Raw genomic sequence first — 21164 nt, 5'->3', positions numbered from 1 at the left:
TTAGATCAATGGGGAGAGAAGTGGTTCAAACTTGTGACATCTCTAACATTGAAAATTACTGTTTGATTGAAATGTGGTGTGTGAAATATATTGTTGTGATCTTAAGTGACACTGAATGCCACATTTCTTGGGTAATTTATGAGTTTTGGGCGTGTGAAGATGAAATATTGTTTCAGGCATTCGATTGGGTATCAAAAGGATGTGAGTGGACAAGCCTTTCTCTTATTGGAGAGATTTTTTAATGTGTTCAAAACACATGACGGTATATCATGTGTCACTATACAAATTATGAGATATGTGTTTCAAGATTTGCTTATAATGAGTTGATGTCTTGTTGATATGTTGCTCATATTCTTCAATCTAGTTTAGAATTTAAGGTTTATTAACATAAAAATCTAAAGGTTTAGACGCTCTTTCTTAAAGTGTTATTATTTTACAATTTTTGTAGTTGCCATGAAATATTAATGAAACCATCATTAAAAAAAAAAAGATTTCATCAAAGCTTAGGAGTTGTCGTTATGAACAAAATGTTCTGTCATTTACTTGAGTTACACTTCAATAATCATGATGTTCATAATTGTGACATTGTTGGCTTGTCGTTGATTTTTCATGATGGCTCAAAAGTGAATGGAATGATTTGTTTAAAAAAAAAAAATTAATGGAACGATGAGTCATGGGTGTATTGGAATGACACATGTAAGTAAGTTGAACGAATCACTTCCCATCAAAATGTCAATTAGGTCATGCAATATGCATGTTCAAGTTTTCCACCCTTGAAATAAATGTGTATAGTGTGTCACCACTCACTACACCAAATTATCAAGTGCAACGTGCAATCTCACTCACTTGCACACACCACAAAAATCCAACTACGTTTTGCATTAATAATACAATGATGTTTGAAAATTTTATCTGCATATCATATTAAAACTATTAACATAAAATGTTAAAATCAACGTATATCTACACTACCATTATATAATCAAAATCAAAGTAAATTAATGGAAGCACGTGATTACTTCAATTATGTGTCTATCAAGGTAGATAGTGCTTTACTGAAGACATACAAAGGAACCTTTTTTGATCAGCCAATTGGCTCGTATCAAGTGTAACCGATTAAGCCCACACCAACAATCATAAGTCATATCATCCTTTTACTTTTGACCTACTAAAAGGCTTCTCTTCGATTAAAAGCTTCATTAGTGGATTTTTTCTAAATGCCATTTCAAGATTACATTAGTTAAAACTTCGTTTCATTGTCAAAAATTATTTAGGGTAAATCTCAGTTTACTATTCTTAAATTTTATGATTTTTAACATTTAGTATATGAAATTTTTTTCGTCCCGGAGTCATACCTAAAGTCTTAATTTTGGGATAGTCTCAAACATCTGTTAGTCTGAATGTTAAGTCTCCTGTTAACTAATGACGTAGAGTCCATATAGACGATCATTGGACGCCACGTGTTATTAAAAAAAATTAAAAATTAAAAAAATTAATTAAAAAAAAAAATACCAGAACCCAAAACGTCTACGTCATCCCCACCTAAACCCCTTCGTCTTCATCCAGCCCCCCTCCACCCAAGCCTCCGCCGCCAGGAGACATCCTGATCCGCTCGGTGTGGTCCGATAACCTCGAGTTCGAGACGATTACCCCTTGATTTCCATGGACACCGAATTCTCAGGCATCGTGGTCCGACCCGACTCCAACGATCCCAATTTCTACCACCGCGAGCCCACCGGGCACTACCCCATGCTCAAGGCCAACGTCGATGGCCTCAATCTGATCCAGGTCGGCCTCACCCCCTCGGACGACAGAGGAAATCTGCCGGATTTGGGGACCAAGAATCTGTACCTAAGGGAATTCAATTTCCGGGACTTTGACATCGCGCGGGACGCCCATGCGCACGACTCGGTCGAGTTACTTCGCCGCCAGGGGATCGATTTCGAACGGAACAGGATTTCTGATTGGACTCGGTCCGGTTCGCGGAGCTGATGATGTCGCCGGGGCTCGTCTACAACAACGCCGTGGAAGGGATGGAGGGAGTTCTAGTTTCTGTTTCTGTTTTTTTTTTTTTTCAAATTAAATTTTTTTAATGACATGTGGCGCCTAATCATCGTCTACATGGGTGTCATGTCATCCGTTAACGGAAATCTTAACAGACTAACGGATGTATGAGACTGTCACAAAATTAACAATTTATGTATGATTCTGGGTTCAATAATTTGGACGAATACTCGAAGTCATACAAACCATGAAACCAACAATTTCAAGCCATCATGAACCACATTAATTAACAAAGCGGTAGTCCATTTTAATAATTTGGACAAATACTCAAAGTCATACAAACCATGAAACCAACCATTTCAAGCCACATCATGAACTGCGTTAATTAACAAAGCGGTAATCCATTTCAATAATTTGGATGAATACTCAAAGTCATACAAATATAAAAAAAAAATATTATTGACATCAATCATGAATTATGAACTGCATGATAGAAATATTCAAATATAAGCAGTGGTCAATTTCCACTTCAATAATGAACTGCATTATAAAAATATGTCCAAAAGGTTATTGAGAAAAATGTTTCTTTTGATATATTATTGACATTATACAAAGTCATTGTGAGAGTCAAATTAACTTTCTATATTTACATTCATGTTTTTTTTTTTTTTTTTTTTTTTGGGTAAAAAGGTAATAACATTACCAACAACACATATTTACAAGAAAAATTATGGACCTCCAAAGTACAATGAAACCAAGCCTAACAGAAAAACCCCTAACAACATGCATCATTTGCCGCTGCTGCCATCAGAAGGACCACCAAACTCAAACTAGTGGCCTGAAATCAAGCCAAACCAAGCCCCCAAAGTAGATAAGAAGAACACTTCAACAACCTCCAAAGAGTACAACGAAGATAGGCACCACGAATCGAATGAAGCTCACAGGATACAACCCACGAGCAACAGGGGCAACAAGGCCAAATAGAGGTAAGAAGGTGGTCAGAACACTCGAGCATCGATGAAATCCGAAGCTCTACACATCTTCCTCCTAAACGGGAATCGCGAAGATTCGCATTCACGATGTTGATTAGTGGAACTCGATCTAGAGTGTGAGATCAATGGAGGAGTAAGCCAATTGGAAAGGGTAGGGTGTGGAGTGTTGGAAATTAAGGAGGTGGAGGAAAAAGTAAATAAAAAAAAGGGGGAGTTGGTGAAGTAAAACCAGAGGCACTAGAGAGACAAGGATATGGTCGAACCAACAAAAAGGTAGAGGAAAAAAAACAAGTAGGAACAAAAGGAAAGAAAAGGAAACAAGAGGAGTAAGGGGCTACCACCAACCCTAGCCATAACTAGAATAGGTGGCATCGAGAAGAAGAATGGAAGCTGGATATACACTCATACACAGGCGGTGAGAAAGCTCTCAAGAAGAGAGAAGTTTTTTCGGTTGTGAATTAAGTTTCTACCTTAACATTCATCTGTCATTCCATCTGACATATTGCACCTCTCGTAGTTTAATTATGTCAAGGAGAGATTACTAATTATGTAAAACTGTAACTTGCACCCAAGAAAAAAAAAATCTGAAAAAAAATAATAATACAATAAATGGCAATAACTCTAGAGAAATAATTGAACAAATAACTCCAATTGAAGAATTAATGAAAAGATTAACAGAATCATCATCGCAATTAATCGCGGCGGTAACGAGAAGCTTATTTTTCCGTCTTGAACGAAGCCGCTTTCACGGCATCGTGAGAATCTAACAGCAGTAGTATAACGTGTTTATTTAAAAAACAAAATCAATTAAAAACCTAACGGTCACATTTTTGTTAAAACCGATCCACCCCCGTTCCCCACCAACATTGCTCAATTCTCCCACCGCCACAAACTCAACTTTCCATTTCCCCATGGCCTCCCTTCAAATATCCCCACCAAAATAGCACTTTAATTCCACATTCACATTCAGTGTATATATTTTTCTGGGTTTTCAGAAAACCCAATTTTTCTTTTCGTTTAATTCAATTTTTTTATTTTTTTGGGGGGATTTGATGATTTTGCTAGATATGCAAGCCAAATCACTGCAATGGGCGCCGTCGCCGGGACTCCGGGTCGGGGTCGAAACGTCTTCTTTGTCGCAGCTGGCGGCCGTGAACTTGCCCGGTGGTGCTTCTGTGAATAGCTTGAAAGCCAGGGGTTTGTTTGTAGTAAAGGCCATGGAGGTGGAGGGTTCCAGAACGGCGAGTCTGAATGGCCACGCTGAGAGTTCAGGCACTGAGTTGTTAATTTTTTGGGATGGGAATCTTTAAGCTTTTTCTGAATTGGTTTTTGTTTTCCATGTAGAATTTACCCACTTATGATTTTTCATCTTTAATTTTTGGGATCTTTAAGTTTTTTCTGAACTTACCCATTCTGATTTTTCATGTTGAATTTGGAATCTTTATGCTTTTTCTGGGTTGATTTTTGTTTTAATTTTTTGTTAAATAGATAAAAATGGGAGCTTGTTGTCTTCGGTTGGCAATTCAACCAATATTAAGTGGCATGAGTGCTCATTGAACAAAACTGACAGGCAAGAGTTGCTTAAACAAAAGGGGTGTGTCATTTGGATCACCGGTCTCAGCGGTTCAGGTTAGTCTTTCTTAATTCAAAGTTGTATACACACACACACACACACACACACACACACACATACACACACACACACACACACACATATATATATATATGTATAATGTTCTTTATGTTAGAAATATGACATATTATATCTGGTTAGACTGTGAATCAGAACCGCATTCATATATGATTTTGTATAATTGCGATTCAGATTGATAGACTAACAACATCTACAACCCATTAGACTGCCGAGAGAAAGTTGCTCATCACTTGCGTATAATTGATTTTGTTTGGTCAGGGAAGAGCACGGTGGCGTGTGCTTTGGGTGGGAGTTTGTATCGCAGGGGAAAGCTGTCGTACATTCTTGATGGGGACAATGTCAGGCATGGCCTGAATCACGACCTTAGTTTTAAAGCAGAAGATCGTGCAGAGAACATTCGGAGGATTGGTATGTTGTCTATGCCTCTTTTTAGATTAACTAATTCCTCTTTTTAGATTAACTACCGCTTTCATTTTATTTATGTATTCATGTAGCATTGCCTTGCTCTTGTATTCAGGGGAAGTGGCAAAACTGTTTGCTGATGCCGGAGTTATATGTATTGCTAGTGTGGTTTCTCCTTATAGAAGGGATCGTGATGCCTGCCGTGCAATGCTACCTGCTGGAGACTTCATTGAGGTTTGTAATTCACTGCTATTTAATCTCTATCACTGTTTTTTAAGTTCAACTAAGCTTTGGGCATATGCTTGGAATATTTGCTGAAGAAATTATCTGTAAAGCGAACTTGTGTTTGTGAAAGGTGTTTATGGACATTCCACTCCAAGTTTGTGAGGCTAGAGACCCGAAAGGCCTATATAAGCTTGCACGTGCAGGGAAGATCAAAGGTATATGCAAACTAATATCTCGGTTTTTGGTTACTAAATTGAGTGTCTTTAAAATTTAACAGCCTGCTTAAGGTACTAAAATCTTTACGTAGATAATTTTTTTTACGATGAGATACAAGAAATATTGTGAATCTTATTATGGTTATTTAAACTTCTGTTTAAACAATCATTTGGAAGATTCTTAATTTTTTCTGGTACTACTGTATGCAAACCTCTGGATGTGGGTGTGTATCTGTGAATCTTCTTCCCTTGTGCATTGACATGTATATTTTTTGAAGTTAGTAAATTTCGCCATCTCATATATGGATCCTTGAGTGTGACACTGATTACGAATTGAATCCTGGACAATTGGTATGTTAAATTTGTTTGAAATATGTGTACCAATCCCACTCTCCATAGTCAGAAGCACCGAATCTTTTCATTTTGTATTTTACAAGGAGTTATGGTTAAATGGCCATATTATTTATCACTTTGTCAGTTTCCTAGTCCGAAATGTTGGTCATTGCTTATGCTGTATCAATCTGGCATTGCAGGTTTTACTGGGATTGATGATCCATATGAGCAACCGTTAGATTGTGAGGTATGTACACTATCTAGAGAAAGCAGAATACACCTTTTAAGCTAAAATTGAACAGGTGTGGCTACATACAGACTACAGATATCATATATATACATAAATGTTTCTCTTGCAAAAGAGAAATACACATTACGTAGTGAGAGCTGGGGAATGGCAACTTAAAAATAAAAAATTTAAACTTAATGCAATCCAGAAGAAAATATTTTCTATAGGAAAAGGCCGTTGTTAAAAAAGTCTATGTAATTAAACAAGAGCTTAATCTAGGCTTTTTGGAAGTTAAATTTGAGATACATTAGTCGCTTTCCACATATGGCGCAGAATAAAATGAATGATGATCTGATGTGTGGTTGGTGGACATGTATGATGTAACTACAGCTGCACATAAACTTAGTTCACCTCTTGTTAAGTTTTCCTTTTCGGTCTATAGTGTGCTTGATGTTATTGTTTTATTCAGAATATAAAAGGAGAATTTCTCATTTGCTGTTTTTTCATCGTTTATCTGGCTTCAGATAGTATTATCACATAAAGGAGGAACCTGTCCTTCCCCATGTGAGATGGCCGAAGAAGTAGTTTCTTACTTGGAAGATCAGGGGTTCCTCCAGGCATAAGAAGTCCGTGGAACCCTTCCTTGAACTGTCAAAACTTTGAGCTGTACCGTAAATGCAGTGCAGATAGCTTCTAACGCTCCGTGTGGATGCTATGCGTCTGGCCTTACCAGATCAGCGAAAACAGATGCAGAAATCACCTGCTCTGATAAACGCATTAGTTAATCGCTTGATTAACTTATGCGACATCTTTTCTATGTTTGGTGTTATTGAGTTGCGCTCTCCTCATTGTAAATGATAGTGTGTAGAGTTTCTCGGTTAGATTCTTTCATCCCGTGTTCGATGTGTTTGTATCAGCTCTAGAAATTTAAGAATCATAAACCCTAGTACTTGTAAATAATCTCGTGCCCTTTCTACGTGCATCGGTGCACGCATTTGAATATAATTGTATTGATAAACTGCTGCTAAACTATGTGTACTAGATCTTATATGATATCTGACCAAATACTTGGGGGAAAAGAAGGCCAAAAGAGCTTTCTATAGACAATGTAAGATGATGAAGAATTTACTCTCTAGTTTAAAGACCAAAAAGAAAAGAGAGAGAAACAAAAAAGAGGTTTTCTTTAGAGGCCTTTGCCCTTGGCATGCTATTCTTAGTGATTTAGATCGTTTTAGTAAAAAGAAACAAAAACGTGTGGAACAAAAAATAATCCTAAAAATTATGAAGCTGACATAGTGGATTATTTTTCAAGAAGAACAAGACTGCCTTTATTTTTCAAGAAGAACACGACTGCTCAAGGCACTTCCAGTCCATAGGAAAAGTCAAAGGTATTTATGATAGAATAATTCCTATCATAAATACATTCATAATCAGAGAAGACATCTTTCACGTAAGTAATCATAATTATTTATTTAGGATATTTATTTAATTATTCCAAGATATTACTTTCACAAATATCTTTGAATATTCCCACTTAAATACAACCCTAAAGCCCCGGCCACCCATAAGCTTTATAGGGCCAGCCCCTCTCTTCTTCTCTCCTATAAATACCCACTTTATCTCCAAAATTTAGGAAGCCTTTCGCCATATAGAAAAGCCAAACACTCATTCTCTCAAAGTTTCTGACTTAAGCATTGAATGTCCTTTGACCAATCCCCCAACTCATCGTGAGCGCGTGAGGCTTTTGATCTTTGACCAAAAGTGTTGATTGTTTTGTAGGCACAATTTCTTCAATCAAAGGAGAGTGAAAATTTGCATCAACAATCGGTATTTTAGAATACCTCATTTTTCTTGTTTGTAACATTTCTGGTTATTTATCGTCAATGTGATTCCAGTCAAACTTAAAACCTATTTGACTTTAGATGTGACACAAAGCTAACAAGTTAGTGGACGACCAACCGGCGGTAAAGCTGGAGAAGGAAAATGATCATCTTCGGATCCTTTCCACCAAATCCTCCCCATCGACCAATCCGGGCCCTTGAAATGTGATCCAACGGCTAAAAACAAGAACCCACTTTAAAAGTTATAATAACTTTAGTCATCCCTCAAAAGCCCCAGATCATGTAATTGTTGACTAATCTGGTGGTTGATGATGCAGATGAAACCTACTTTAAAAGTTATAATAACTTTAGTCGTTGGATCACATTTCAAGGGATCGGATTGTTCGATGGGGAGGATTTGATGGAAGGGATCTGGAGAGGATCCCACTTGGATAATGCCTCTTAAGTTATGGAAAGTGTTATTAGCACTTCAAAAATCTCATTCTACACTCCTCACAAAACTAAAAAGTACTTTCGAATAACTCATTTGATTTAAGCCATTTCTTTATGTTAGACGAAAAATTGTACACGACATTACCCAAGATCACTATCTTTCGGTTCAAACAGATATACACGTTACATTAAGATAAATTTTTTGATATTTTACCATTTAATTTGATGGTAACGTGTGGTGATTAGTTAAAGAAAGCTATAAACAAATTATATTTAACGGAATCCACCTTATGCCACGTTACATTAAGATAAATTTTTTGATATTTTACCATTTAATTTGATGGTAACGTGTGGTGATTAGTTAAAGAAAGCTATAAACAAATTATATTTAACGGAATCCACCTTATGCATTTCCTATAAAAAAACAGAGGTATTTTAGAATACCTCATTTTGATTTCAGTACTCTCTCTTCTTCTCTCTCTCTCTTCTGCCAGTCTCGAACCCAGGACCAGCTGGTTTGTGAGTGTAGCACAATATCCAGCTGCTACGCGTGAGACCAGCGTTTGTCCTTCTTAAGTAATTCTATTTATACGGCTAAGAGATGATATCTCTCTTTTAACTTTTCTTCCCTTTTTATGGGAGAGCTGAATGTTCAATATAAAATGTTGCCTTTGGGTTTTTAAAATTAAATGTATCACTCATTACATTAATTAATTGTCTTGTTTTGTTACAAGATGATATTCTAGGTAGGACTGAGCACGATCCAATTCCATTATCAAATTAGAACCAAAATCGAAAAATATCAACAATTCATTTTGGTGCGATTCTACTTAAATTTATTAGATTATAACGGTTTACGGTTTTAACCAAAATTATATATACCTTTTCAAATCCTCTATTTTCAAAAGAAAGAAAAAAAAACTCAGAACTTATGGTAATGACACTTGTTCTAAATCGACTATTGAGCGAGATTGATTTAGTTGTTCATGATGGTTGAATAGTCTACATCAACGATGTATGCCAAAACCATTTTCAAAATCAAACACAAATACAGCACCATTTCATATAGGAGAACAAAAACATACGTTTGTATTTACTTCATTGGTTTGAGTATACAAAAATACACATGATGGATTCATATTCTTAAACTAGTCCAGTACTACCTAATTAATGCAACATGTAAAGCAACTCATCTTTTCTAATCTGAAACAATAGAAAGCAAAGAACGTTGATCGAACCTTTCACAAGAGTAGGTCAGTCTGAACTAGCTCCCAATATCAACACCAAAAGCACTTTTACCAAGACTACAACCATATCAACAAGCTCGAATTTACCAAGACTAGAACCATCAGGCTGGGAAGACGGCTTGTTTATATAAAAAAATAAATAATAAAACAATAATTTATATTAAAAGTGATTCGGTTCAGTTCTTTCGGTTCTTAGTATTTTCAAACTAGAACTTGAACCGATTTGAGATGGTCCGATTCGTCTTTTGTCAAAGTTTTGACTTTTTTTGTCAACGCGGTTTTTTATTGTATTTTCTTACTACGGTTCTACTTGATTTTCCAGTTCAGCAGTTTTTATGCTCACCTCTAATTCTAGGTTATGAAAAAGGTGATTCAAATTGAATGCAAGAGGGCAGACACACTGCCGTGATCAATACCATGATGTAAAAAGAAATAATGAATTCATTTGATTTGACACTGATTATTTCCTAGATGTGAGTTTTGGCCATATATTTTGAGACGTAAAAACATTAATAATCTATGAAAGATTTTTCTTGATAGAAAAGGAACTCTTACTAAAAACCTCACGGGTTCGGCTTCCCGATCAATTCATTTCATATATGTTTCAACATTCTTAGACATTTGGGATTCAACAACTAAGCTATATTTTTCATATACTTACTTATTCATATTCAAGTGCCAATCAAACCCAAAACCTGCTTGATTGTGTGCCTACAAAGTTAAAATGAGTTCGTCATTAAATCTTGTCAGGATATTAAATTTCTTAGTTTTTTTTGTCAAGGGGAGATTTTAATGAACACCAAACACACACTTACAAACAAACAAAGGCCCAACTTACACCTATAAACAAACAAAAAGGGGCCTAAAAACAAAGAAAAAAACAAAAACAAAAAGTGAGCCCAAAAGCCAAAAAACAACAGAACTTTCGAGAAGCATCCACTACTTTCTCCACCACCTATCCGAGGAGCATCCAACCATCCGATTCTCCGACCACCATCTCCTCCTTAGACGCCTCCTACACACAGCCATAAGCAAGAGATAGTCGACACCCAAGTGAAAGAAGGCAACCACATGTGTGAAACTCAGGGAAATCCCCGAGCGACACTGCTGGAAACGACATACACCAAGGAGAATGTGGTGGTGTTGGAAACACACGAGCCGGTGAAAGTGCCGGAACTCTACACACGAATTCGACAGAGAACATTGCCGAAGATCCGAGCAAGGAAGAGCCAGGAAGAGGAATACCCACGGGGTTTGAGGAATTGGACATGCCAGATTGAAAAATTGGGAGAACCAGCAATAGATGCAAGGAGAAAGAAGGAAAAGAGGGAAAGGAGGACACAACAACCTATTAAGGCAGATGCTAAACTAGCCAAACAAGTTACTAGTTAGTTATAATTGTAAACAATTAGTTGTGGTAATTGTGTAATTAGTTGTAGGAGACAAAGACATTAGTGCAGCAAGTCCCTGGCTATATATATATATATATATATATATATATATATATATCCTCTTGTATTGTTATAATTATTTAAGGAATGAAAATTAGTTTGTTACAGAGAGAGAGAGAGTTTCTGTATCTTTATGGTATCTTGCCCAACTGCCTCACGACGCTTATCGATTTACTGACTCGATCCTCTTCCACTCACCGCCTAGAATTTTCGATCACTTTCTTGATTGATTTCTTTAGACTTCTTGATCAATTTCTATTTCCGATTCGTAATTCTTCATCTCTTATCTCGAATCTTACCTCTATTAGTCATGGCATCCCCCCTTGAATCATCATCTCCAAACCCTAATTCCTCAAGAAGTTCTCCTTTCCAAATTTATATTTGTCTTTTACAATTCAAAACATTGGTAGTATGGTGCCAATCAAGCTCAAGCATACCAATTATCTCCCATGGTGAGCCTTGTTTGCTCCAATTCTTCGTCGATACAAGCTCATCGACCTCATTGATAGTGCTGAGCCATGTCCAGCTCCTCTTTTTCTTGATCGATCTATGAATCCAGTGTTTGAGCAATGGTTTGAGAAAGATCAAAATATGTTGATCTGGTTGAATTCGACGCTCTTTGAAGATCTAATTCCTTACATGGTTGGAGTATCCACATCTCGAGAGCTATGACAGAAACTTGAACAATGTTTTGGTGGAGTTTTTGATGCTCATGTTCATCAGCTTCACTCTCGTCTTCAGTCCATTAATAAAGGCTCTTAATCAATCTCAGAATATCTTCAATAGATTAAGGAAATTTCGGATTCTCTCACAGTCGTTGGTGCACGTATTATAAGTAAGACCTAATTGTAGCAACATTTCTTGGCCTACTTGATGAATTTGAGTCCTTCATTGACTCTATCATGCTTCGCTTGTCTTCTACCTCCCTTGATCAATTGCATGGTATGCTGCTTACTAACGAACTGTCTATGGCTCGTCGCAAGCAAATTGTTTCTTCTTCTGTCACTAAGCTATTTCAGGCCTTTTTTGTTTAGTCTCAGGCACCATTGTTGCCAAAGCCTTCTACATAGGCCTTTCCAGTCTTGCTTCTATTATAATTCTAATCATGGAAGACAAAATCACACTTTCAACAGAGGGAATCGAAATCACAAGACCAATCGTGGTTCTTTCAATGACAATCATCGTGGTACTTAGAATCGTACTCCTCAATCATGGTTTTTCATCTTCATCTGGTACCAAGACTCCATGTCAAATATATGGTTCTACTAGCCACGAAGCCATTGACTGTTTTGACAGGATGAATCCCTAGATCTTTTAGAAGAGTACCACCAGCCAAGCTTGTTGCTTTGTGTTGGTTCTACGCAACTTGATCACACCGTATCTTCTTAGGAAAACCAATATGGATAATGCTAAGCCTTGCTATACTCCTCTTGGTTCTACGCAACTTGATCACACATGTCATGTTCTCTCCAATCCAATCAAGTATAGGTCCATTGTTGGTGGCTTGCAGTATTTAACATGGACACGCCCTTATCTCTCATTTGCAGTCAATCAAATTTGCCAATTCATGCATGCTCCTCGAGAACAACACTTGCAGGCTGCAAAACGAGTTCTTCAATATCTCAAAGGCACTGTCTCTAAAGGAATTTGGTTCAAAAAGGGTCCTATCAACCTCACTACCTTCTCAGATGCTGACTGGGCAGGTTGTGCATTTGATAGACCTTCGACCAGTGGTTATTGTGCCTTTTTGGGTTCCAATCTCATCAGTTGGAGTGCCAAGAAACAATCCATTGTTGTTCGATCATCCACTGAAGCTGAATATCATTCTTTAGCCTACACTGCTGCAAAACTTACATGGATCTACAAAATCTTCCGAGATATTGGCTTTTTCCTCTCTTAGGTTCCTAATCTCTAGTGTGACAACATTTCAGCTATCTCCCTAGCTTCCAATCCAGTGTTCCATGCCAGAACTAAACACATCGAAATCGACTACCACTACATTCGAGAATTAGTATTGGCTCAGCTCATCAAAGTCCAATTTGTTTGTAGTCAAGATCAATTGGCTGACATTCATACCAAGTCTTTGTCCAAAAGCCAGTTTAGCTATCTCAAATCCAAGCTTCCACTTGGTTCAATGATTGATCCCAAGCTTAGCTTGAGGGGGTGCATTAAGGCAGATGCTAAGCTAGCCAAACAGGTCACTAGTTAGTTATAACTATAAACAATTAATTGTTGTAATTGCGTAATTAGTTGTAGGAGCCAAGGGCATTAGTGCAGCAAGTCTCTGGCTATATATATATATACACACACTCTTCTACTGTTGTAATTATTTAAGGAATGAAAATCTGTTTTTTTACAGAGAGAGAGAGAGAGAGTTTCTGTTTCTTTACAACCGATCCCAGCCGAAGCTAGATTCGGTGCCACTGGAGATGCTTTGATCTGAAAGTTTCACAGAAGCAGCGAGAAGGAAGAGCTCTCACTTCGGCGAGATGAATTTGTTTTCTTAATGATGATTGATCATTGCTTCGTCGCAAGAAAGGTTATGGAAAAGGGAAGCGGTCATATTTCTTAGTTTTGCACATGATTTAGGGCCATGCACAACCCCTCTCTAGCTCTAGTTATATTGGTTGCCTACTAATCTCACTCACTGTTAAATCTCAAACTCCATCTCGCATGCCTAGCTTCTTCAGGCCCTTGCTTTTGGCATGTTCTTATTACTGCTATAAAACCAGCTCATTTTACTTAATTGCCTTATGTTTGAGATGCTACTGAAGTTGCGCTCCCAGTCTTGAACCCAGGCTACGGATTGTGAAAACCAACACGTTACACGAGACCGGTATTACGAGGGCGCTAGTCTAGGTTGCATGGACACTCCGACACACCTTGGACACATCCTAGACATGGCTTGGACACGGTCAACATACGGCTTAAGCACGGTTAAGACACGGCAAAGGCCTTTTTTGTAAATTTAAAAAACATATTTGAGAAATTTTGAAAATATTGAAACTAAAACCTAAAAGAGTCTTGACCTCTTCCTAATTTGTTGCTTAATTTTATTTAGGGAAATGAGTAGTACTTTGTTATATTATGAATTCGAAATATTTTTAATATATGTAATTTATTATATTTTAATCGCCGTGTTCTAATCTTGTCTGTGTACTTGCTTTTTGAGATTTACCGTGTCGCCATGTCGCGTGCTGCCTGAAAGGGCTTCCTGAAACAATTCAAACCGTACTTTCTTTTTCTAATTAAATACATATCAAAGAGAGAGCTCCAGAACTTCAACAAAAAAGAGATTAGATGCAAAAGAAGTGGTTGAAATAAAAACAGAGGTATTTTAGAATACCTCATTTGCCTTTAAGGCTTCTACAGAGGTGTAGAGAAATGGGAGGAATTGGAGTGGATTGGCCGCCAGTTTCGAACCCAGGACAAAACTGGATTTTGAATGTAGCACAAAACCAACATGCTTCAAGAGACTGGCGTTAAGGTGGCCTAAATAATTAATATTATACGCAAAGCCAAGTTCAGTACTCCAATAAATACACACACAAAGTACCTAACCAATAAAAGCAGTCTTCTCACGCTGTCAAGACATGACTAAAAAGTACTCATAATTTAGCAACATAGTATCCTTTTGTTTATTTTATGATTACATCTAATTTTTGTGTTAGACTGCTTACATATCTTAAGACGTGATCAAGTCATTCATAGTAAGATATTCATTGATAACGAGGAGAATAAGTACATCATTAAGGATATGGTGCATACAATGAGCCTTGATAAAAACATTGCCCGAAATTTCAACACAGTCGAAAAGAAAAAGATCATCCCGTACCTAAAAAATTAAGAAATACTATGCTCAAGCCGGAGATCATGAATTATGTCAGGGTTCTTCAAACCAAATTGCAGAATTCTCCGAAGTCAAGCTCATTCTTGCGAGTTTGTGAGCAATATTATTCGTCTCCCGTTTGCTAAAATAAATCTTCATCTATGGTAAGGAATTCATCACCCTTCGTGTGTCCATAATAATATGCCCAACTGGGGACATGTCGTCCTCCCAGCCCGCTGCAATGCCGCCATAACCAGCAGTGCGTCGCCCTCCATTTCCAACCCCATGAGCTTCACTTCCTGCACGGAAAGGACCGCGTCTCTGGGTACCACAAATTCTGCCAGCAGCGGGGAAGCAATCCCGCAGTGGTTCTTCACCGCAGCTGTAATAAACTCGCCCCTTTCATTTCGTACGACCATCCCAACACCTCCCTGACCCCGTTGCTTACCCCAAGCCCCATCGATATTGCACTTGACCCAGCCCATAGCAGGTGCCTTCCATTTTTGCGCGTTACCAGGGCTCGGTTTATGCTTCCACCCGTGCCATTTTTAAAACTCTTGTAGCCAGCAACTTGCACTGCATCTCCAATGGATTTAAAGCCGATCCTCTCCATAATTGGCAAGAGAGAGTTCTGACTCCTGGTTGCTGCAATGAGAGAACCTGAAATGATGATGTCTTTACTTACATGCTATGAGAGAACCTGAAATTGTTTGAATCTTGGATTCCCTACAACATGGGTATTAGAATTATTCTAAATGCCTTATTTCCCTTGGATTTACTTTCACAAGGTGATTTCCTCCCCACTCATGCATTGGGGGTGGGGAATGCCCTACTCACCTAAGGTCTTAGGATCATGCTTAATTTGACCTTAATTTGATAATAAATCTCTCACCCACTTGACTTATCCTCCATACAACCAATTAGTTTAATGCTCCGCTTACAAACTAATACATGTAGGATTAAAATAAAAAATAAAAAAGTGTTCATGCTCCATATTAAAGTTCAAAATTCCACACTTGAAAAATCCGGAATTAGATTAAATAAGCACTAAATGATCCCATACCCAATCCTTATTTCCCGTCTCGATTCATGATTTTCCTTGTTACAATTTAGTAAACACGCCATCAATCCCTAAGCCATGTGGATCTCCATTACTGATAGGTTTATATTGATCGTTTGTTTTTAAGGAAAACTAATGAAAGGGGCTTCAAAACTTTGAGTTTTAACCAAAAACCACCTACTAACTTTATTCAATGATAAGGACAAGAGAAAAAAAAAAAACAAAAAATACATAACGAAAGTTTGGTGCAACTCCTACTTACTACGCCAAGTACGCCCGTGAGAACTTCGTCAATTACAGAGAAGTCGAAGCCAACGACAACCAAGCCCTCCACAAGCTCTTCCTCAAGGCCTACAATCAATCCCTCTGGGTCCCCAACAAGGTAAATAATGGTGTATGATCCAGATGAATATGGAAGGAAAGGTTACAAAAATAAACAGAGTTTGATTTTTCTTTTTGGTCTTTTGTCGCGGTTAATGCTTCTATTGGTGTAAGCTAGAAAGATCTCACTCCCAAGTCCCCAACCCACTTTGGCAATTATCATTGTGGACGTAGTGACCATGTTGTCATGTTCTACTTTCAAGTTTCTTTCTGAAACACAATATATATTTGTGCTTTTGACACTTTTGTGTGAGTTTCTGGTGAACCCAATTGGGGTTTCTTGCAATTGCAGTACTCAGTGGACGAATATGCGACCGATAAGTTGAAGAAAATCTACTCCACTTAGCATGCCTACCAAGTGTTCAATGTAATGCCCGAAAAATCATGAAGATATCTAGGCTGGAAAATGTGACTAAAGTTATAATAATGGAAAAACTTGAATTAACTGAGTCATCATTTGTGCCAATATATGTGGAATACTTTTGTAAAGTTTTCAGAAAACCTAATGCCAACATTGATAAAGGGAAGAAATAGAGATTTGTTCAGAGTTCAAATTGATTTTGCATTTAAAATGTAAGAGAGAAAGGAACGCGTTTGCATAGCCGTAGTGGTTGAAAGGATGTGCAACACAACAGAACATCCACCATCAAAAAGGTGAGGCCCTTGAGGGCTTCGATGGTGCCCTCTTCTCCATTGGGCATGAATTCGCTATAGCCATCCGTAGCAGTCCCTCCTATGGCTGCTACATGGTTCTTAAGGCACTCCTTGTCGTAAGTTTTCATAAATTGTGTCGTAAGTTTTATAAATAGTGTCATAAGTTTTCATAAATAGTGTAGTAAGTTTCATAAACAGTGTCCTAAGTTTCATAAACAGTATAGTAAGTTTTTATAAACAGTGTACTAAGTTTCATAAATAGTGTTCTAAGTTTCATAAACAATGTAGTAAGTTTCATAAACAGTGTACCGTGAGTCCGCGCATCAGATTTTTGGTCCTTTTTATTAAAATTATGTTTTTTTCATTAAAATTCAACTTCTTTTGTCCTTTTTATTAAAATTTAAGGGGTTTTCATTAAAATTTAAGTTTTTTTAATTAAATAAAGTTATAGCATGATTTTTTATTAAAATAAACTTAGCACAAGCCATTTTCATGAAAGTTCCCTTGTTTTTAATACATTCGATATTACTTATACTAAGGGGGTGGGGGATTAAACATTACAATGGGCTAGCCATAATAATTTGGCTTGATTTTCGAATATAAGGTCTTTTAATTATAAATGAAAAGAAATACCACTAAACTGTGACTTATATTAATAGCATTATCCTTCTAGTAATCCTACAATTCAAAGAGAATACATAAATAAAATCCTAAAGCGACATGGGTTGAGACATTAAAGACGGAAAACAAGCATCACGATTCTTTCCCAAATTAAGACGGTGTAAAAGCGGAAAGAAAATTGTATACTTGCCAAAACGATTGGAATAATTAATTATTTTTGTTATTATAATACAAAATCCTAACTTTATATAGAATCTGGGCATGTACAGAGCAGTATTCACCTCCCTATAAATTACAACGCATGATTTGCTTCAACTCAGGCCACTGCTTTTCACTCTACAACGTTCTCTCTCTCTCTCTCTCTGCCTTTCTGATCTGTTCGTCGGTTTTTGAACTAGCAATCGACCTACAATGAAGATTCAGGGCAAAAACATTCTGCTTGTGTTGTTATGGGCTTTCGCTTTTGCAGGTTTGCTTTGTATTTCTATCATCTTGTTATGAAAAATTGACTTTGAGCTTGTGTAAAGCTTCAGAATGAAGATTAAACGCTTATTGGCACGGTCTCTCATTATCGTTAATTTTGGTGTTAATGTTGAATTCGTTTGGTGGGGCCCATCGGCCGAGCCTTCTGGGGAGAATAGCTTCCCTATCACCAATTTTATACAGCCAGTTACATCTAAAAGGCACAATCGAGGTCAACACACTTATAAGTTGCCCTAAGCAAGGGAACAATACTGCTATTGACGCTGATGAGCCATAACTTGTGCCTCAAGGCAAAACAGTACTGCTATTGTTTGATTCTGCTATCATAGGAGGATTTTTTTATTTTGCATTTAAGCGATATCAAAATTATTACCTTGACAACATTACCTATGTATTTTAATTTTATTTCATCACAACATAATACGATGAACAATTAAACAATTGCTTTGTGCTTTACAGGGTTTGAAGTAAATTGCTTATCCTACGATTACACAGCCAGTATTGAGGCAAGTTTCCCAACAATTGTTTTGTAAAGTTTACATAGAGATATCAATTAAATCTAACAAATTTGTGACCTCTCTTGTTCCTCTTGTTTACAGTGTTTGGCAAAGCCTCACAAACCACAATATCGCGGAGGAATCATTGTAAACTCGGAACTAAATGATGGCCTGAAGGGATGGTCTGCTTTCGGCAATGCAAAAATACAACACCGACATTCAGAAGGCAACAAATTCATTGTGGCATATGGTAGAAACCAGCCACATGACAGTATTTCTCAGAAGATCTACTTGCATAGAAACAAGCTCTACACCTTCTCTGGTACTTACCCAATTACTCTCTTTTTTACTGATTAATGATATAATTATTAGTTAATTAACAAATCAGTCGATAATTGTACAATATATCTGGTTTGCGTTGGTGCAGCTTGGATACAAGTGAGTAGCGGTATTGCTCCGGTGACAGCAATTTTCAAGACGAGTAGCGTATTTGTACATGCTGGTGCAATTGTAGCTGAATCCGGTTGCTGGTCGATGCTCAAGGGTGGCCTGACTGTCAATGCCACGGGTCCTGCCGAGCTCTACTTTGAGGTATTTGTTTTAGCTATTTGTACGACATTTACTGATTTTTTTTTACGTTACAATGAATTAGCACGTTAATCTCTTATAACTGACAATTGTTAAATTAATAATTCAGAGCAAGAACGCATCTGTTGGAATCTTTGTTGACAGCATCTCCTTACAACCATTCACTGAGAAGCAGTGGTATTCTCATCAACAACAAAGCATTGAGAAGGTGAGTTTGACCAGGCCATATAATTAATCGTTAAACAAGGCTAATTAAACACATATTAACTGGCTATACTCTTTTAAAAGATTCGTAAGACGAATGTGAGAGTTCGAGCAGTCGATGAGCAAGCAAATCCACTAGAAAATGCAACAATAACCATCCAACAAAGGGCTGCAGGCTTCCCTTTCGGTGTCGCAATCAACAAGAACATCTTAACCAACACGGCCTACCAAAACTGGTTCACTTCAAGGCCCTTCACAGTCACGACATTCGAAGATGAAATGAAATGGTACAGCACGGAGCCTTCTTGGGGCCGCGAGGACTACTCCGCCTCTGATGCCTTGCTTCAGTTTGCAAAACAACACAAGATTGCAGTCCGAGGCCACAACGTGTTCTGGGACGATCCTCATTACCAGCCCAGTTGGCTCAACTCCCTCTCTGGCCGACAATTCTCTGATGCCACGTACAAGAGGCTCAATTCTGTCATGGGAAGGTACAAGGGACAAGTCATTGCTTGGGATGTTTGTAACGAAAATTTGCACTTTAACTTCTTTGAGAGTAAGATGGGTGCAAATGCTTCAGCTGAATTTTACAATTGGGCTAGTAAAGCCGATGGAACAACCACATTGTTTTTGAATGACTACAATACCATTGAGGAGAGTGGAGATCAAGATTCGACACCAGCTAAGTACCTTCAGAAGCTGCGAGACATACAAGGGTTTCCTGGTAACGAAAATGTGAAGATGGCGATTGGTCTCGAGTCACATTTCAACACTCCTAACATTCCTTACATTAGATCTTCTATTGATACTCTTGCTGCTGCAAAGGTGCCGATTTGGATTACAGAATTGGACGTCAGTAGTAGTCCCAATCAGGTAAAATACTGCGCCCTTCCAGTTTCTACCCATTGCATAATTGATTTTGCATTCGATACGCAATTTATTTATGTCACACGTGAAGGGAAGTATTGATTATATAAATAAAAATCACAATTTTGCGGATTTGCAAACTTTTGTTTTTTGGTTGTATATGCAGGCATCATACTTGGAGCAGATTCTTAGGGAAGTGCATGCTCACCCTCAGATTCAAGGCATTGTGATTTGGTCCGCATGGAAACCTTGGGGCTGCTACAGGATGTGTTTGACGGACAACAATTTCAAGAACTTGCCCACCGGTGATGTTGTTGACAAGCTCTCACATGAGTTTGGTTTAACTTCTGACGAAATTTTTGGCACGACAGATGCTAATGGTTTCTTCGAGGCCTCCCTTTTCCAAGGCGACTACGAAGTGAAAATTACTCATCCTTTCGTAAACCCCACCTTGGTTTGGGGTTTGAATGTGGCACCATCTATCGAGTCCCAGCAACAAATGCAGCTTCAAGTTAATGTTTCGAGTTTTGTTCACTAGGGAGTTCTGTTCATTTTTGTTTATTAGTGGGGTAATGCTAAGAATATTTATTTAAATCATATTCTGTAAACCATATGACGTGGTCAGTGATTAATTTCTTTTTAGTTTCTGCTTCAAATTTCCTGACTAAAGTGTTTGTTCTCTTTTGTAATGAATGACAAAACATTTGTTCATTATTGAGGCTACCGACGTAGGCATGGCAACGGATTGGTTTGGGGACGGAAATGCTATATTCATCCCCATAACCACGAAAATTAACCATATCCATAACTACAAATTAACCATCTGGTATTATCCATAACCATACTCACCGAATAACGGATTCCCCATCGGTTAACAGTTATATCCATTTTCGTTAATACAAAAAATATATTCGCCCAATTGACACATGGTAATTTAGTAAATATTAATTTCATC

At 37.6% G+C, this 21164-nt stretch overlaps 2 protein-coding genes and 1 pseudogene across 2 annotated transcripts; all 3 read left to right on the top strand.

Moving 5' to 3' along the window:
* Window positions 1–1546: 1546 nt before the first annotated feature.
* Window positions 1547–2628, top strand: LOC137724916 (probable CCR4-associated factor 1 homolog 9; annotated as a pseudogene).
* A 1254-nt stretch (window positions 2629–3882) lies between these two features.
* Window positions 3883–7088, top strand: LOC137726800 (adenylyl-sulfate kinase 3-like). The gene is made up of 7 exons (XM_068465761.1): window positions 3883–4268; window positions 4485–4625; window positions 4909–5058; window positions 5168–5286; window positions 5408–5492; window positions 6026–6072; window positions 6579–7088. Exons 1-7 carry the CDS (start codon window positions 4049–4051, stop codon window positions 6675–6677), a joined length of 861 nt encoding a protein of 286 aa, XP_068321862.1. The 5' UTR covers window positions 3883–4048; the 3' UTR covers window positions 6678–7088.
* Window positions 7089–12196: 5108 nt separating this feature from the next.
* Window positions 12197–20747, top strand: LOC137724915 (endo-1,4-beta-xylanase 5-like). The gene is made up of 7 exons (XM_068463560.1): window positions 12197–12239; window positions 18513–18559; window positions 18653–18872; window positions 18978–19141; window positions 19248–19346; window positions 19427–20215; window positions 20376–20747. The coding sequence occupies exons 1-7, from the start codon at window positions 12197–12199 to the stop codon at window positions 20745–20747; spliced, it is 1734 nt and encodes a 577-aa protein (XP_068319661.1).
* Window positions 20748–21164: the final 417 nt, after the last annotated feature.

The sequence above is a fragment of the Pyrus communis genome, chromosome 2, assembly GCF_963583255.1.
Source record: "Pyrus communis chromosome 2, drPyrComm1.1, whole genome shotgun sequence".
Taxonomy (NCBI): domain Eukaryota; kingdom Viridiplantae; phylum Streptophyta; class Magnoliopsida; order Rosales; family Rosaceae; genus Pyrus; species Pyrus communis.
Note: the sequence above shows the minus strand (reverse complement) of the source record. Positions and strands in the feature narration are given on the sequence as shown.